General features: G+C 49.6%; 1 protein-coding gene across 2 annotated transcripts in view; it reads left to right on the top strand.

Moving 5' to 3' along the window:
* The first annotated feature begins 1,549 nt into the window (after positions 1 to 1,549).
* The window catches only part of Il6r (interleukin 6 receptor), a 34,967-nt gene continuing 17,800 nt past the window's right edge, over positions 1,550 to 18,716 (top strand). The window contains exons 1-3 of one of the 2 annotated variants that reach the window (XM_036190566.1): positions 1,550 to 1,852; positions 16,174 to 16,410; positions 17,380 to 17,503. In XM_036190566.1, the coding sequence (XP_036046459.1) occupies positions 1,768 to 1,852; positions 16,174 to 16,410; positions 17,380 to 17,503 (446 nt within the window). In that variant the 5' untranslated portion in view covers positions 1,550 to 1,767. The remainder of the gene's footprint in view (positions 1,853 to 16,173; positions 16,411 to 17,379; positions 17,504 to 18,716) is intronic. The other variant, XM_036190565.1, reaches the window with a different exon arrangement.

The following is an 18,716-nucleotide window of genomic DNA, read 5'->3' as shown; positions in this document are numbered from 1 at the left end:
ATGTATTTATGGATTTATTCATTTAACTACACTCATGCTATTCATTAATTACACTCATGATATTAATTACATTTATGGTATTCATTGATTACATCCGTAGTATTCATTCAATAATTATATTTTACGATAGTCATTAATTACATTAATTGTATTGATTTATTACACTCGTGATATTATGTTCTGATTCTACTGTCCATTTTGTGGGGTTTTTCCATCACACAAAACAGAGATTCTGTACTTAGGAAATCATTGCTCTATATTCCTTTCTCCTCCATCTTGAGATGTCTTTTTTAGTGTAAAAACATTTTAAGTACAACTGCAGGAGAAATAGTTAATACACAGATAGCTTGAACATGAAAACAGGTTATAATTCAAAAGTCCAGGGTTATTTTAAACTGCAAAATATTTTCTCTGTAGAAAATACTGGTCACGAATTTGGTTCTGCCATTGCTCAAGGGTAGTCCACACAGTGATGGATGCGTGAAGTCTGAGGCCTGCCTGTTGGATGTTGCCTTGCCAGCTCATTTCTTATTTAGGGGGTCAGCCAGGACACCCATTCCAGTTGCCCCGTGGAGTCTAACCAGTCTGAAGCCCAAAGTGGGAGAGCACATTATAACACGCAGGTGCAGTTGCAGGGGCCTGTCGTCCGATTTTTATTTTCAGTGTTTTCTTTCCCTCCGCATTTGCATGTGAAGCTGCCCCGTAGCTGCGAGCTCCGTGGGGAACCTTGGCGGGTCCCGGTAAATACCAAGTGCTAGTTCCGTTCTGTCCAGTCAAGTCACGAGGGTAGCCAAGCCCGGACTCCTCAATGATCACTTGGGGTCCAGATACTTAGGTGTCTCCAGGAATCTTCATCATGGGCTTTAAAACAAAAACAAACAAACAAAAAACCCTCTACTTTCATGGGCTTCAAAACAAAACACCCCAACAAAACAAAATACCGCCCCCCCCCCCACCCACACAACCAAAAAAACAAAACACAAAAATCAACAACTCTAACAGGGGAGAACTCCGAGACGCCCGGATTCCGAACTGTAATCTTGAGGACGGCAAACCCATGTCTCTGTTTTAGATTCCAAAGCGCACAGTTTGGCGGCCTCTGCAGCAGCCTTCAAAGAGCTGCTGGAAGGCAAGAGGAAACATTTTCCTCAGAGAGGTTTCGGATGCCTGCCTTCCTTCCCTCAGACCAATTAAATCACAGCCTCTGGGGTCGACGCAAACACCGGTGTCTTTCCGGACTCCTGGGTTGATTCCTGTAAGCAACGGGGGGCTCGCCCTGCCCTCTAGTTTAACAGCTAGAGGCACTTGGCCTTTTCCATAATCGTGTTCTAGAAAGCAAAACCCAAACCCGGGGGGCGGGGGTTGCTAATTCCCCTTTGCTCAGGGTCACAACCTGGGGGAGGGGCCCTGGTGGGGGGGGCCCTGGCGATCTCGGCTCAGGTGTGTTGTAGCTGCAGGAAATTACCCCCTCCCGTGGCCCCGAGCGCCGGGCGGTTGCGCCATCCAACCCGGCTTTCGTAACCGCCGGCCGGGGCTGCCAAGAGGAGCTTCTGCACCGGTTCCTCAAATGTTTCGCGGTTGCCAGGACGGCCCGCCGCTGCTCTGCGTCACGTGCGAGTGGGAAGTCGCGTCGACACCGACTTGAGCCGTGCCGGGCCGAGCGCTCGCAGTCGGAGCTGAGCTCTCGGGCTCCCGGCCCCCGCCGCCCGCCGCCCGATCCCGGCTGCGGAGCTGCCCCGCCGCCCGCCGCCCCGCGCACAAGGAAGCATGCTGGCCGTCGGCTGCGCGCTGCTGGCCGCCCTGCTAGCCGCGCCCGCGGTCGCGCTGGCCCTCGGGAGCTGCCGCGCGTTGGGTAAGACGACCTGGAGAGGGTGGGCGGGGGGACGTGACACTGGCTCGTTCCGTGGGGAGTGTGAACCCCCGCGGGCACCGGGTGCCAGCCGGGAGCTGACCCAACCTGTGCTGATGCGGTGGGGGGTTCGCGCGCCCCCTGTTGCGTCTAGCACCTTTGGCTGCGGGCTCCTGTCTGTCTGGGCAGTTGCCTGAAGTCTGAGTACAGGACTGTGTGTTTTCCCGAAACCTGACTCTGGCGTCTGGTTCCCAGTGTCCCCATGTGTCTTACTCAACTGCATCCCGGGTCACTCCGAAGGGAGATACCCAGATGGCGCGCCCTAGCGGGGTAGTAGCCCCCTCTGGAGAGTCCTTTGTGCCACTGGCTCCGTCCGCTTTCGCTGTGGCACCTCGCTTGTCTCTCCCCAGTTCCACTGCGTGACATGTCGTGCGGGATGACAGTGACCTGATTGTGAAGGGTCTGACATCATGAGATCTGAGTCACGGGTGCTCCCGCCTCACATACTTAGTCTTTTAGCCAGTACTAGCCCTGGCACGCAGAGTGCCAACACCCACCCCAACCCCAGTCCTGTGAGTCTGACAGCAAGGGATGTGGGACCTTTTGGAACTGTGCCCCCACCCCCATCCCACGCCCGCCCTATCCCTTCCCGATAAGCGGGTGGACCAGGCACGCGGTAGGGACACTGTGCTCCTGTGCTTGCGCTGGTCCCCACTGCAGTCTGCCTCGAGGGTCTATGTCTCACTGTGGGCTCTGGCTTCAAGCCCAGCAGCCTTGGTGTCTTCTGGAGGAACTGGGCAACTGCTTCTCCACTTGTTATTTTAGGGGCTGAGGACTTCTACGAGGACATGGAGAGAGTCAAGGGGCGCTAGGGAGATCAACGCTAGGGGCGTTGTGGACACAGTGGCTGGCGCTCGGCTTGGTACCCCTGCATGGATTTTCTTTTTTTAGGCAGGGTCTCACATAACCCAGACTGGCCTCAAGCTTGTGCTTCTCCTGCCTCGTCTCCTGAGTGCTGGGATTTCAGGCATTAACCACCATCCTGCATTTTCTATGAATTTGTTTTGTTTTTGTTTTTGAGTGTTGGTATTAAAGGCAGGTGACACTGCCGCCCAGCTCTACACATATATATTTTTTAAAGATTTATTTATTTATTATGTATGCAGGAGAGGGCGCCAGATCCAGTTGCTGGGAATTGAACTCAGGACCTCTGGAAGGTCAGTGCTCTTAACCTCTGAGCCATCTCTCCAGCTCCTCTACACACACACACACACACACACACACACACACACACACATTTCTTTTGAGCTGAGGATCGAACCCAGGGCCTTGCGCTAGGCAAGCGCTCTACCACTGAGCTAAATCCCCAGCCCCTCTACACACATTTTTAACCCTCGCTGGCTCGATTGACATGAAGCTGCGAGAGGAGCCTGAGGTGCGATGGGAGGCTGTCTGTCCAGTTGTCGGCTCCCCAGCCCTTCCATGTCCGCGGTTGCTCGCGGAAGATCCCTAAGTACTTCTCAGTGAACTAGACCCGTAGGCAGAGCTGAGGGCATTTGGGGCAAGTCTCCCATCACTCTCACCTGGCGGAATTCGGGGGCAGGAGGCTGGTCCCCGCTTGGCTTCTCATAGTGCCAGGCAGGACTGAGGCCTTCTCTTCCCACTTGGTCTTGGGAGAGCAGGAGTGGGCCTCTCTGTCTGTGTCAGTTACTACGCCCCTGACCCACCCCGGCACCACACCATTTCCCTTCGTTCCTAAGGAGTTGCAAGGCATTTTGGGGATGAGTACTGCTTTCCTGTGGTTCAGAAAGGACACCCAAGGGTGGGGGTGTCTTCTGACCTGAACAGCCTTTAGAAGGCAGAACTGGGAGTCTGGGGAGGAAGTGAAAGCTCTCCCCGCTCAGAAGGAAAATGCAGAGAAATACAGTTCCCAGCCCATCTCCCACACCCACACTTACGGGGCCTCACACTAGAGTGACGGTCCAAAAACAAGCCTCTAACAGGAAGTGTGGAGCGAATGACTGAGATGTGTGGCCTTAGAGAGGGGGGCCCGCTGGAGCCGGCTCTCAGGGGAAGCCCTTCGGTGGGATTCTTAACGTCCGAGCTGCCAGGGCCCACCAGGGCTCTTTTGGTGTCTTTGCCACCTGGGTAAGGTCCTGGACCAGCTGGCATTGAGACTTCTGCTACGTCAAACATTCTAGGTGCTTCTGGCTGAGGTGGACATATAGCTTCAGTTCCTCTTTCCTTCTGCAAGGCAGGAAAATACACACAGCAGCGTCGAGGCTTAAGTATCTAGATCTCGACTTCTGAATTCCCTTTGGGGCAACCTCTTTCTGTCCATAAAACTCACCTGTGTTCCTAGCCTCATCCTGAATCAGTGTTTTTCTGAAGGTAACTTTTATTCTAGCATTGGTTTTTGGCTAGGAAGGGTGGATTTTTATAAAAAAAAAATGACAAATTTTATTTTGGTATTTTGAGACAAGCTTTCTCTGTAAAACCCTGGCTGTCCTGTAACTCAGTGTGTAGACCATGGTAACCCTGAATTTAGATATCCACCTGCCTCTGCCTCTGCCTCCTGAGTGCTGGGATCAAAGTCGTGGGTAACCCTGAATTTAGATATCCACCTGCCTCTGCCTCTGCCTCTGCCTCTGCTTCCTGAGTGCTGGGATCAAAGTCATGTACCACCATACCCAACCCCAAACGACTATTCTTTTTTTTTTTTTTTTGGTTTTTCGAGACAGGGTTCCTCTGTGTAGTTTTGTGCCTTTCCTGGATCTCGCTCTGTAGACCAGGCTGACCTGGAACTCACAGAGATCTGCTTGCCTCTGCCTCCCGAGTGCTGGGATTACAGGCGTGCACCCCCCATCCCCCCCCCCCCCCCATCCCCCCCCCCCCCCCCCCCCCCCCCCCCCCCCCCCCCCCCCCCGGCCAAAACGACGATTCTTGATCCCTGGCCGTTCATTAAACATGTATCAGAGCATCAGAGAGTAACTTCTAGACTTTCAAAAATCAAATGGTTGCTTGTGATTCTAGAGCACTGCCCGGGTTGAGGACATTTGCCTAAACAGTTGAAGACCTGAGTAAAGGGCCTCCCTCCCTTCCTCCGTCCTTCATCAGGCTCCCTGTTACCACTTTGGCTCTCCTCCTTGTTTATCTGTTGCAACACACATTTATGGATTCCCTGTAAAGCCTTTGGGGACTGTGTGAAGTCAGTGATGAGGACTCCACCCTGAAAGGATCCTGAACATGGCCAAGAGCAAATCCTGCAGAGAGATATGGTTCGTCTCTCTGACTTGAACACTGGGTACCAGCCCTCCGGAGACACGTCGTCTCAGGAGACAGCTAGACAGAGGAACCAGCTCTGATTGGGACCTGAAGACAGCGAGAGCCTGCCTGTTCTCTGCCTCATCTGACCCTCATCAAACCGTGTAGACAAGTGCAGCCTTTGCTGGGCTATATGAGTGAAGTAACCTCAGAGCTCCTGGCTGCAAACACACATCCCCTCCCTCTGCAAGCCTTTCATCTGTCCCTGCAGGCCTGAGTGCCACAGACCCAGTCACCAGATCCAATTGAGGGCTAAAGCTGTCTTGGACAAGCCAGTGGCTAGTGGTAGCTACTAAAGTTTAAATTAATAGAGAAAGTAAAATAGGCGAGGTGGCTCAGTAGGTAGAGAAGCCCTTGCTGACAAGCTTGATGGTCTAGGGACCCAGATGGTAGAAGTACTCCCAAGGGTTGTTTCTCTGGCTTCTGAATATGTACTTGGCTTTGTATGGACATAAACAAACGAATGTAATTTAAAAAACCCAAAACTGGCGTGTAGTGGCCCATGCCTTTAGCATTCAGAAGGCAGAGGCACGTGGATCTCTGTGAGTTTGAGGCCAGCCTGATCTACATAGCAAGTTCAAGAAAGAGAGGAAAAAAAATGATTTCTAGATGTGCTCGATGGTGCAACTCTAGCATAGAGGAAGTTGATGCAGGAGGATTACAAGTTCTAGTCCAGCCTAAGCTACAGAGACAAAGAGGGAAGGTGGGGTAGGAGGAGGACCCTCAAAATGAAAAACAGAACAAACTTCTGTGCTTTATCACACCAGTTGCTTTTCAGTGCTCAGTGGCCAGCTGTGGCTGGGATGGCTGTGCGGGTCTGCTCGTGAACATTCCTGTAATCCAAGGAAAGTGTGTCGGACAGCGCTGGGCTCGGGCCTAGGCAGTGTCTTTCTTCTGTTCTTGTCGTCCTGCTTTGACCCCTTCTCTCCCCCACTTGAGCTCATTCTGTGACTGATGGCTGAGGCTTTGGAGCCAGACACTGTCACCCCATGATAACTATATGTGGCTTTGAGGTTTATTTATTTTTATTTTGTGTGTATGGGTGTTTTGTTTGCATGTATATCTGTGTATACATGAGTGTCTGGTGCCCTAGGAGGCCAGAGAGGATGGTGGATCCCTTGGATCCACAGTTGTGGGCCCCTGGAAAACTATCTAGTACTCTAAGCTGCTGGACCACCTGAGACTTTGTGTTTTCATCTAGGAAAAAAAAGATAGATAGATAGATAGAGAGATAAAATTGGACCTGGAGGGGTCTGCAGGGATGCTCAACACTTAATTGTACTTGTTGCTTTTGCAGAGGACCAGGGTTTGGTTCCCAGCACCCACATGGGCGTTCATTATCTATCTGTAACTCCAGCTCCAGGGGATCCAATGCTCTCTTCTGATCTTCTTGGGTACCAGGCATGTACACGGTATGAATACACACACACACACACACACACACACACACACACACAACATTCATGCATGTAAAATAAAATACATCTTAAAAACAATGCAAAAAATGACTTGGAAGGCTGGGTGTGTTGTGGTAAGTGCTTTCAATCCTAGCACGTAGGAGGCAGAGGCAAGGCCAGATTGGTCTATACAGTGAGACCCTGTCTCAAAACGGCTTACAGGTTCTGCATCCAAGGATTCCCCCCCCCCCCCCAGACAGGGTTTCTCTGTAGCTTTGGAGCCTGTACTGGACTACATCTGTAGCCCAGGCTGGCCTCAAACTCACAGAGATCCACCTACCTCTGCCTCCCCAAGTGCTGGGATTACAGGTGTGCACCACTGCTGCCCGGCCCATCCAAGGATTCTAACAACCCATGTTGCAGGTACTAGAGAGGAAAAAAAAAACAAAACAAAACCGTCTGTCCAGGATATGCACAGCCTTTTTCTCTCATTGTTCTTTAAAAAAGCACACGATGCCCACTGTTGCCCTGGCAGTGTGAACGCTCAGGAAATGATGGGAAGGTAAGAGGATGTACCAAGCTATCCACAGTGACTGCATCGTTTTGTCTGGGGTCGGGAGCATCCTTGGGCTTTGGTGACTAAGGGGGTTCCTGAAAGCAGTGGCAGTCCTGAGGCCTCACAGGTGGCTCGGAGGATTAAATGGGTTAAGTAAGGTGATGACAGACTGTCCAGAACAGTCTCTGATACAGGGTGAGTGCTCAAGTGTATGTGGCTAAGGATCCATTTAGTCTTAAAATATGGGTTGAATTCCTATTGTGTAGCAGGAGCTATTGTAAGTAAGATAGAACAGTGAACAAAACGGACAGAAACCCGCAGTTTACTGAGGCAGCCTTCTAGCAGAGCGAGAATGGGATCAAAGTGTGGCGGTGACAAACTGATGATGGAGACAGGGTTTCTCTGTCGCTGTGGAGGGCGGAAGTGCAAGGACTGTGCTACCGTGTGTGCGGAGTAGGCAGATATAGGATGGAATGCAGAACTGGTGCTTTAGGAGGGTCTCCCTGAGAACGGATCTGAGGGAACGCCTAAAGGAAGCAGGAAGATATTTAGAGACGGTATGCCCCCACCCCAGAAACCTAGATCCAGGATCTTGAGTCCAGCCTTGATTTTTATTTTACTCATTTATATGTTTATTCTGAGCCAACACTCATACCTGCGGCATGATGATACTGATCTCGCTGCCCGCCACTTGCTAGCGATGGCCCATAATGCTTAGCGCGTCACAAGAGGCCCCCAGGAAAAGCGCGGCGAGCCCACACTACTGGGAACGTTTACAGATGGATTTGGAGCCCACCCCTGGTGTATCTGACCGCGCCGGGTGATCCTGGAACACTTATCACCAAGCCACATTTACCTCTCGGCGTTCCTCCTTGGATCCAAACGAATTCTTCCGCCCTACTACGGGTCTCTTATCGGTAAACTGCATGTGACCCATATACGGAGATAAGGGGGTCCCTTCAACATATGTACGCCGGACTCGAGCTACGGCCATCACTAGCTGACTAACCTCACTGGAACTCCTTATCTCTCTCTTCATGCTTATAACTTCAGCCCCTTGAAGCCTGAGGCAGGAGGATCACTATCACTTTGAGGGCAGCAGCTTAGTCTTTATAATGAGTTCTAGGTCAGCCAGAGCCACATAACAAGAATCTGTTCCAAAAATGAACAAAGCCAGGCAGGATGTTAGCTTGACCCCAACCAGCCAGCTAGCAACTAAGCTCAAGGCCAGGTCAGACGCCAAGTGTGCCTGAGGGGCAAGGACACACTTTGGGAGATTGGTGGGGCATTGTGCCGCCTTTCCTGATTTGAGTCCTAACTTCTGTACATCTGCCCTCCTTGCAATATCTTGTCAGGGTCTGGGATGGAGTGTCCTTTTCTGCATGTGCCAGGCCTTGGTGAGGACCAGAACGGCTCCCAGTCCTTGGATGCCCCTCTTTTCCCCTGTGATGCCTTATGATGCACTAGGAGCTGGGCGTGGGGAGCTGGCTCCTTCTCAAGGTCATTGCAGAAGCAGGAAAAAATGTGGCCGTTGTCCCTGGGGTTGTTATGGGAGGCAGGATGGCACCTAGCTTGCACATACCTTAGCAGGGGCCCCCTCCACCAGCAGAGCCAGTGCTGAGCCATCCTCTTGGGAGGTAGTAACACACTCCCCATCCCCTGGGGGGCTCCCTTCCCTTCTTGCTGTATAAGGAAACTTCAGACCCCAGCCGCCCCCAGGACTTTCACTTCCGGATGCTTTGAATGTACTGTTCCTTTTTTTTTAATGGACTAGTTCCTTGCAGCTGCTTATCAGACTCCCAGTGATTTCTCAAGTTTCTCTTTGCCCTTTAGAACGAACAACTTATCTCTCCTCTGGTCTCAGCATCAGGAACATTTTATTTCAGGGTAGCCAGCATTATGGGTAGTTTTAAGGCCGTCAGCAATCTGGAGATTAAAAGATGATAATATGGAAGAGGTGGAGAGAACACAGCAGAGAGCAGATGGTCAGTAGCTGCCAGTTCTCTCTCCTAAGGGAACTTGTGGCCTTGCCTGTTAGGTTGCACAAATTTTTTTGAATTCTTCAGAAGGAGACAGGCACAAGCTTGCTGCCCGAGATCTCGTGAGCTGAGCAATTGCTCAAGGGCAGATGCTGTGTGCTCTTCGCTGAATTTCATTCTGTGGAGCAGCGGCCACACCCCGCGCTGCCTGCTGGGTTTGGGAGGGAGCGGAGCCTTGGGCTCCTTGTTTCCCCTCGGGAATCAAACCTGCTGGGAAAGGTGGGCTTGGGGTGCAGTCTGACAAAGAGCTACAAGGTGGGGGTGGACTCTCCAGTCTGAAAGTGTTTGAGTCCACCTGTCACCAGCACCCCACACACACTGCACCCCTCTCTAGGTAATAACCCAGATCAGTTATAATGTCTTTGTGTAAAGACAAAAAAAAATCTAAGAGTAAGAAAAGACCCTTGTCGAACTTTAAAACCTGGGAAAGCCCGGCTGTGGCCATTGTCCCAGCTTCTACTGAAGCAGAAGGATCTCTTTAGCCATGTTTTCAAGGCCAGCTTGGGGAGTGTAGTGACATTGTGTCTTAGAAAACAAAGCAAGTGTAAGCAAGGCTGAGGAGGATAAAAGGAAGGGAAAGGAATCACTGGTATTCCATCCCCTGGCTAGGCAGACAGAGAGAGGTCCCGGAAGGATGCTTCCAAGACCGTCACTTCTTCCCTTCTAAGAGAGGATGCCGCAGCACTGTCCAGGACGCGGGCACTGGCTCAGCTGGGTCAGGAGGCAGAGCGGTGGGGTGGGGAGCTCAGGTGACCCCTTTGGACCCGCTCTAGGTTCCTTTGGACCCGTCGCCCCAGTGAGAACGTCTTTTGATTATTAGGAATAACACGCTTCCGAGATCAAAGTTAACACAGCATTTTTTTCACAGTCCCAGCAGAAATACGTTTTGAAGCAGGGCTAACTGGCACCACTTACAAGTGGGTTTTATAATTAATTGTTCCTGATTTAAAGAAAGCAAAGACCAGTGACTCAATTTTAAAGAGCCAGAAGACCATTATCAAGTTCCTTGGCATAGGAAGTGGCCATTATGTTGCTCCTTACATAAGCTTTTGTGGAAGAGAAAATAAAGATTTTTTTTTTTTTTTTTTGCAGGGTGGGGGGGAAGGTTGGGTGTTTCTCCAATGTATTACCCATTGTTTGCAAGTGCAGTAACTGTGAAGAGTCCTCACCAGTGTTCAGGCTGGTCACCCAACATGCGAAGGTTTCTCCTGGGAAGGGATAGGGACGTGGCCGTGGAGCATTTGTCCTGGGGCAGAAGAGAGCTCCCTTTCCCTTTCTTGTTTTGCTCCTGCAGCTCCTCCTGGCTGGTCCCCAGGGCAGGCTCTGCCCTCTGCACCTCAAGTGTCAGTGTCGTCCCCCACAGGTTCTTCTGGGAGTGCGGTGTGGAGATCCTGTCTGTGAGAGTCCTGTCTCAGACCAGCGTGTAACGAGCACCTGTTGTGTTCATTGGGTGTCGAAGTCTTGCAGCCATGGCTGGGTGGTGACCTGTGTGGGCAGTGATGAACACTTGATCATGGGAACATGTGCTGTCTGGTGATTTTGTTGATAGGCAGATAGAGTTACACAATCCTAGATATTATACGTCAGTCACTTAGCATATAGCTTCTTGATATTACCAAGAAATGCGGTAAGCAGATGCATCTCCTGCCACCATAACATGGCATACTGTTTTACAGTAAAGTCTTATTTTGTTGAAATTTGTGTGTGCACAAACATTTGTGTGCATATGCTGTGGAAGCCAGAGGGTGGCAAAGGGTGTCTTCTTTCCGCACTTTCCACCTTATTTCCTTTTCTTTTTTCTTTTTTTAACCTTGAACTTATTTTATTGGACAATTTGTTGCTTAGCGTTCACCACTAGGCACATGCATTAACCGCATTCCCATACACCCCTGGTCCTGCCCATTAAGGTGAGGGCAGTATTCATTACACTCCAAGCCTGAACTGAGCGCCTATGAAAAAATGCTTCCAATCGCTGGTGGTCACCTGTTAAGGTAGATGCTTTCCCCCTGCACAGTGTTTCAGTTTTGTTTTGTTTTTTATTTGTTTGTTTTTTCCGAGACAGGATTTCCCTGTGTAGCTTTGAGCCTTTCCTGGAACTCACTTGGTAGCCCAGGTTGGCCTGGAACTCACAGAGATCCACCTGGCTCTGCCTCCTGAGTGCTGGGATTAAAGGCGTGTGCCACCACTGCCTGGCTACTTTTCAATTAAGAAAAAAAAAAAAAGTCACATCTAAAGCTAGACAGTCATGGTGCACACCTTTAATCCCAGCACTTGGGAGGCAGGGGCAGGCTGATCTCTGAGTTCAAGGCCAGCTTTGTCTACAGAGCGAGTTCCAGGACAGCCAAGGCTACACAGAGAAACCCTATCTCAGAAAATAAAACACCACCACGTCTACTTACTTAGTGTGGGGTGCACATATTCCGTGGCATGAACATGGAGCTGAGGGGACAACGTTCAGGAGTTGGTTCTCTCCCCCCACCACTTGACTTGGATTGTAGGGGTCAAACTCAGGCACACTTCTTCTTACTCTCTGAAACTGCAAGCAAACCCCAATTAAATGCTTTTCTCTTATAAATCACCTTGATCATGGTGTCTCCTCTCAGCAAGAGAACAGTGACTAAGCAAGTACTTTGTCACAGATAAAGAGTTAATGGCTGTTAACACTCTTACAAGTAACTCTCTAAGCTTCCCAAACAAAACTGCTGGGTTCTGTTTTGTCTTGTGTTTGAGACAGGGTCTCATGTAGCCCAGGCTGGCCTCGAACTAATTATGTAGCTGAGGATGATCTTGATACACGTCTCCGTCTCCTGAGTCCTGAGATTACAGACGTGCACTGCCATGCCTGGCCTGAAGGAGGTGAAGTTTAGCAGGCCTAACGACCCTCCAAATGACCACAGCAATATTCTCACCCTCCCATTTTGCACTGGACAAAGCAGACATGAGGATACAAGCTGACACAGACCTCAAGCTCATGCATTGATTCTGAACACGTGGAGCCTAGAGAAACACTCTGACAAAAGCCGGCAGGCGGCCCCACTGCAGCGCTGGCAACAGCCCCTCTGCCAGCTGAAGAGCGGATATCGGAATTCACTATGTACCAATGCTTCCTAGAACTCCGGCCTTTGGAAGTTCCTGGAAGCCTTCCCCTCACCACCATCCGAAGGTCTGGGCTTCCAGGACTCTGGCGTCACCACTCAGGCTATCGCTGTGGGCGCTGTGCGAACTCTGCCTCAGAGGCTGCATTTCTCACAGGTGGGGCTCTCTCTGGTGCCCAAGCATGTCCCCCCCACCAACCTGATGTTGGAACCTTGGGTGCTGGTTGACAGAGGGACGCCTTCCTTACTCGCTGTGGGCCAGAGAAGTCTAGGGAGCCTCCTCAAACTCACCTGACTACGAGGTGACAAGCTGCTATTTTTTTTTATTTCATTTATTTTTATCTTCTTGAGACGAGGTCTGAGACTTTGAAGCCCTGGCTGTCCTGGAACTCACAGAGACCCACTTTGCTTCTATTAAGATTAAAGGTTAAGCCCTGGGTGTGGTGCACACCTTTCATCCTAGCACTCTGGAGGCAGAGGCAGGTGGATCTCTGAGTCCCAGGACAGCCAAGGATACAAAGAGAAACCTCCATCTCAAAAAAACAGGAGGAGGAGGAGGAAGAGGAGGAGGAGGAGAAGAAAGGTGTTCTTCATCACACCTATTTCTTTAAAACAATTTATTTTTATTTATGCGTATATGTCTGTGTGTGTGTGTGTGTGTGTGTGTGTGTGTGTGTGTGTGTGTTTCCTCTGAGACCAGCGAGAGTGATAGGCAGTCGTGAACTGCCCTATGTAGGTGTGGGAGAACTTGGGTCCTCAGTGAGCAGCAATCCCTCATAAACACTGAGCCGTCTCTCCAGACCCTGCCATTTTTTTTCCACCCAAGGATCAAGACTCTGGAGGTGGAGAGAGAAAAACAGAGAGAACACCCTTCTGGTGTTGCGCCTACTGCACCATCCTCCCTTTGGTTAAGTGGGAGGAGGCATGTGGGTGGAGGCATGAAGGACGTCCCTGTAGCCAGGCGGAATCCCTGCTTCTCTTGTGCAGGGCACCTGAACGTGGCCACTGCTTGCTGGGGACCGTCAGGTTGCCCTGGCTTGACAGCTGCAGTCTTCTTGTCCCTCTCTGAGGGCCCTGATGAGAGGTAGAGAGCAGAGGCCAAGCACCAGGTAAAGCCTCTTTCCAAGCACGCAATCCTTGGAGGTCGAAGAGAGACTTTTGCGTTTATTATTCTCAGTGTCCAGGAACACATGTGGAGACATGAGGTCAGGCACTCTGGCTTTTCTGAATCCCTGGCCAGATGTGTTGATGCTGCTTGCTGATAGGAAGTTAGATGTTTGGTTTGAACAGTCACATATACCTAACTTAAAGACGTCATGTTCCCTAGACTTCATTTCCCAGCCAGTGGGGTTAATTTATACAAGGCACTTGGGCTCGTTTTTTTTCCCCTTGGCCTAATGAATGGTTTATTTTTTTTTAAACAAACATTTATAATCATTATTTTATACAGATATAGATATGTAAATACAACATGAGTTCAGTGGTCCTTCAGCATTTTCCACTTAACATTTTTTTTGAGCATATAAACAGGTTATAATTCCAAAGTCCAGAGTATCTGAAACTGGAAAATATTTTCTCTGTAGAAAATAGTAAAAATGGTAACATTTCCCAGTAAGCTCTTTGAAGCCAAATAATAGCTGAATTATACATATGCATATTGACTAGATTCTGGGATACAGAAGAGACCTATCTTCATCTGTTCAGAGAGCTGTACCTCAGCTGTGGAAGTGAGATTCCTATTCATCTTCCCCTTCACTGTTTGATTTACGGCAGGCAGACATTTTTCTATAGGCTAATCCATAATCTAAAAAGATTTTAGCCTCCCCTCCTGAAAGTACAGCCAGCATATCCTTTCATCAGCTTGATACGGTACAAATTCTTATCCTAATAGTGAAATGTTTCACTAAAGCATACTCAGTGATTTGGCAAAGCCAAAACTTATTATAAGCCACAGTCATCCTAGGGTCCTCCCTGCTAGGTAGCCTCCCTGGATCTGTGGGTTGCAGTCTGGTTGTCCTTTGCTTTATATCTAGTATCCACTTATGAGTGAGTACATACCATGTTTATCCTTCTGAGTCTGGGTTACCTTAACTCAGGATTATATTTTCTAGTTCCATCCATTTGCTTGCACATTTCATGATGTCATTGTTTTTCACTGCTGAGTAGTACTCCATTGTGTATATGTACCACATTTTCTTCATACCTGGGCTCATTTTTGTCTTAGATTATGTGAATCCTTAATCCGAACTAGGAAACGAGTGGATTGAGACTCCCAGGCTGGCCTTAAGCTTTTGGTGATCTTCCTGTCTCAGGTTCCCAAATGTGGGGTTTACAGACTTGAATCACTATGCCTGCCTGACTCAATGTTTCTTGAATCTTTAATTTATTTTTCCCCAGGGAATGAAGAATATGTTTAGTTTTTACTTCCCAACTTGCTTCCTAGAATAAAAACAGCTGTGCCCAGATGTTTACAAGATAGGTATGTGTTTAGAGTCCTGGTCAGAGCAGAGAGAGTCCAAAGCCTTGTCTCTTTTCTCCTTGCTGATAGTAATTCTCTGTGTTGGTTACCACCTATAAAATGGGCCCATGTGCACCCTGTGACACTGAGACTTCTTGTGCATTTGTGCATGCTGGGTTCCTCCCTAGGTCAATCATTTGTTCATTTGTGCATTTTGTCAGTTGCAAAAGGGTGCCTACATGTGCCAGGCACCATTCTAGACACTGAGATAAAATAGGGTGTTTTTTTTTTTTTTTAAGTTAGGGAGTGGTTTCTTTCATTCATTCATCTATTTAATTTGTGTGTGTGTGTGTGTGTGTGTGTGTGTGTGTGTGTGTGTGTGTGTGTGTGTTTGAGTGTGTTGAGACAGGGTTTCTCTGTGTAGTCCTGGCATCCTGGCTATCCTGGAACTTGTTCTGTAGACCAGGCTGGCCTTGGACTCAGACAGCTGCCTGCCTCTGCCTCCTGAGTGCTGGGATCAAAGGCGGGCACCCCCACTGCCTAACTTAGTTTTAATGTTGATTTAATAATAAAAAGTAAATAACAATATTATTGTGTGTGTGGTATGTGTGTGTGTACGCCATAGCACACGTGCTCAGGATAACTTTTGGGAGTTGGTTCTCCTTGCCCAGCTCAGATCCTCGAGCGTGCTTGGCAAGTGTTTTCCCCTGCTGAACGTCTTGCTGGCTCTGTGGTCGAGTCTTGATAAAGACAGATTTGGATTTGGTTGTGTGACTTGTGTGACCGGTGACATAGTGGGGGAGTTGACACAAAGTCTTAAATCAGCTGGGAATAGGGAACACCACTTTGGGAAGGGAAGAGGCTGAGACCTGAAATAACATGATGTTCTGCTGTGGGGATGGCATGGGAGTGTTAGGACCCAGGCAGAGCAAGACAGAGAAAGGGAGGCTCTGGAGGTCCACCAGCGGGTGAGAGGAGGCTCGGAGGCCAGGCAGGAGTACATAGGTGGAAGGTGCCCTAGGCCCTACTGAGCATCTGGATCTTCATTCTGTGAGCAGGGTCATGGCTTTGTTTCCTTTCTTTTTTAAGGCAAGGTCTCAAAATGTAGCTCTTATTGACTCAGAACTTGCTATGTAGACCCATTTGACCTCAGCCTTGAACTTACAGAGATCTGCCTGCCTCTGTCTCCCAAACGCTGAGATTAAAGGTGTGCACCACCACAATTGTCCTTAAAGGGTTTTCTAATCAAGGGAGCTGGGTCGCTGGATCATGGCTTGAGAAGGTGCATGTTAGCAGACAGCTAGGTGGTCTGGGAGGCTTCTGGAAGCCAGGCAGATGTGATGCAGACTGGATAGAAGGAGGACTCCAGAGGTGTTACCGTGGAGGCCTTTGACGTCTCCAAATCACAAGCAGAGTCCTATTGCTGTGGCTCACTCTGTGTATTTTCTTCCCCAGAGGTGGCAAAGGATACGGTGACTAGCCTGCCCGGGGCCACTGTCACCCTGGTCTGCCCTGGGAAGGAAGCAGAAGGCAATGTCACCATTCGATGGGTGTCCTCTGGCTCACAACACAGACGGTGGACGACCATGGGAAACACGCTGCTTCTGAGGGCAGTGCAGCTCAATGACACCGGGAACTATTTATGCTTCCTGGATGGTCACCTGGTTGGGACTGTGCCCTTGCTGGTGGATGGTGAGTTGTGCCCTCAGTGATCTTGGAATCGGTCCCAGGGCAGCTCCAATGTCCTTAAACATGTGCCTGCATTCCGGAGAGGTTCCCCAATTTATCCTTTATGTTGGTTGTTTTTTGGCTCAAGAGTTTCGGAAAAGGGTCCACTGCTCTGCCTGTGATAGGGAACGTGTGGCTGGTGATGGAGTATCTGGCCGGCCGAGAGGCGGATTTAATAGCCCTGGACTCAGAGCCAGGCGTCCAGGCTTAACTCTTGCTTCATTCCCCAGATTCCTCTGGCAAAATAAAGTGAACTTTGTCATGTTTGTGTAGAGTGCAGCAAAGATTTAAGTGTTTGAGGGTGAAAATTCTGCCCAGCACACAGGAAACTCAGATGGCACACCCAGAGGATTAGCAGGGGAAGGGCTCCCTGGTCTCCCATGAAGACTTGTAGGCCCATGCCCTTCCTTTGTCTCCTGCAGTCCTTCTGGTGTCCCTGTTCATGTTATACCAAAATCAGTTCATTTCAGATGAGGAACCGGAAGAGAGCCTGGCTGAGCCAAAGGTGCTGGTTCCGCATCATCTTTTCAACCCTTTAGAGCAGTGGTTCCCAACCTTCCTAATGCTGCGAACTTTAACACAGTTCCTCATGGTGTGGTGGCGACCCCCCCCCCAGCCATAAAATGATTTCATTGCTACTTCAGAGCTGTGATTTTGCTACTGTTATGAACCATAATGTAAATATTTTTTGGAGACAGAGGGTTGGCAGAGGGGTCTCGACCCACAGATTGAGAACCACTGCTTTAGACGCCCAAAGGGTGATGGTGCCTTTCTTCCCTTGCTGGGGATCTGCTGGCCAGTGTGTCCCTGGGGGAGTTGTGTCTCATGGCTCCATGCTGAACCAAGGTGTCCTCTCAGCTGGGAGGAGTGGTGTGTAAACAGAGGTGCCCAGGAAGCCTCGCACCCCCTTCATCCCCCTGAGTTCTCTTTCAGTTCCTCCAGAGGAGCCCAGACTCTCCTGCTTCCGGAAGAACCCCCTTGTAAGTGCTACTTGTGAGTGGTTTCCAAGCGGCAGCCCTTCTCCAATGACCAAGGCCGTGCTGTTCGTGAAGAAAATGTAAGTGATGAGCAGGGCTGAGTGTTCATGTTTAGTTGATGCTGGGAGAACATGGTTGGAAGGCTATAAGCAACTGATGGACTCACTGGACAGGGACCACTTTTTTTTTTTTTTTTTTTTTTTTTTTTTTAGGTTTATTTTACTTTGCACATAAGAATGTTTTGCCTACGGGGGCATGTATGTGTACCACGCGCATGCCTGTCAGATCCCTCTGGGACCTGTGGAGGGTTGTGAGCTACCATGTGGGTGTTAGGAGTTGAATTCAGGGTCCTTTGCAAGAGCAACAGGTGCCTATAGCCTCTGAGCCTTCTCTGCAGCCTCAGGACCAATGTTTCAGCAGTAGAAAGTTACGCCAAATCCGTCACATGACCTGTGTAAGGCCTTGTCTTTGATCCTCACTTACTCCCAAAGTTTAAAAAAATAAATAAATCAAAAGAATTCCTTTGGAATAAAGGAACCGAGCCCTATGCTGGGCATGGTGTTAATTCAGTTTAGCTCACCCAACAGCTGTGGGAAATGGGTGCTGCAGTTCAAGGAGACTCATTAATTTGCTTAAGGTCATCTCGCTAGAAAGTGGATCTAGGTGGCCAGGAAGAGCATCGAATCACAGGACCGGCTGCCCAATTTCCATCAGGGTCTAAAGGTTTGAGGTGTTTCCCTAAAGGAAGTGCAAATGGCCCTGGGGGTAGGGTGAGAGCTGGAAGGCTGTTATTGGTGCATTGACCCTGTAAGCATTACAAAGGGAACAGGGAGTGGTCATGGGTGGGGGTGAGGTGCTACCCACCCAAGCAGAAGTTGGGACCTTGGGTGGCTTCAGCCACGGAGGTAGAGGAAGGGTTATGTGCTAACCTGCAGTCCTCAGCCCGAGCCTGGCCTATTACACCCAGATTTTTTTTTTTTTTTTTTTTTTTTTTTCCTGAGACAGGGTTTCTCTGTAGCTTTGGAGCCTGTCCTGGACTAGCTCTGTAGATCAGGCTGGCCTCGAACTCACAGAGATCCACCTCTGCCTCCCGAGTGCTGGGATTATGCCCAGCCGCCCAGATATTTGTAATAAAGTTTGAGTGATCGGAGTATGTTAGTCCTCCTTATTGGTCCTTTCTGTGGGTTTAGTTACCAGCAGTCAGCCACGGCCTCAGAATATCAAGTGGAAAATTTCAGAAGTAAACAAATGCATGTTTTAAGTTGTATCATTCTAAGTAATCTTATGAAATCC

Source organism: Onychomys torridus, chromosome 6 (assembly GCF_903995425.1).
Source record: "Onychomys torridus chromosome 6, mOncTor1.1, whole genome shotgun sequence".
Lineage (NCBI taxonomy): Eukaryota > Metazoa > Chordata > Mammalia > Rodentia > Cricetidae > Onychomys > Onychomys torridus.
The sequence above is the reverse complement of the archived record's forward strand: the minus strand, read 5'-3'. Positions and strand labels throughout refer to the sequence as shown.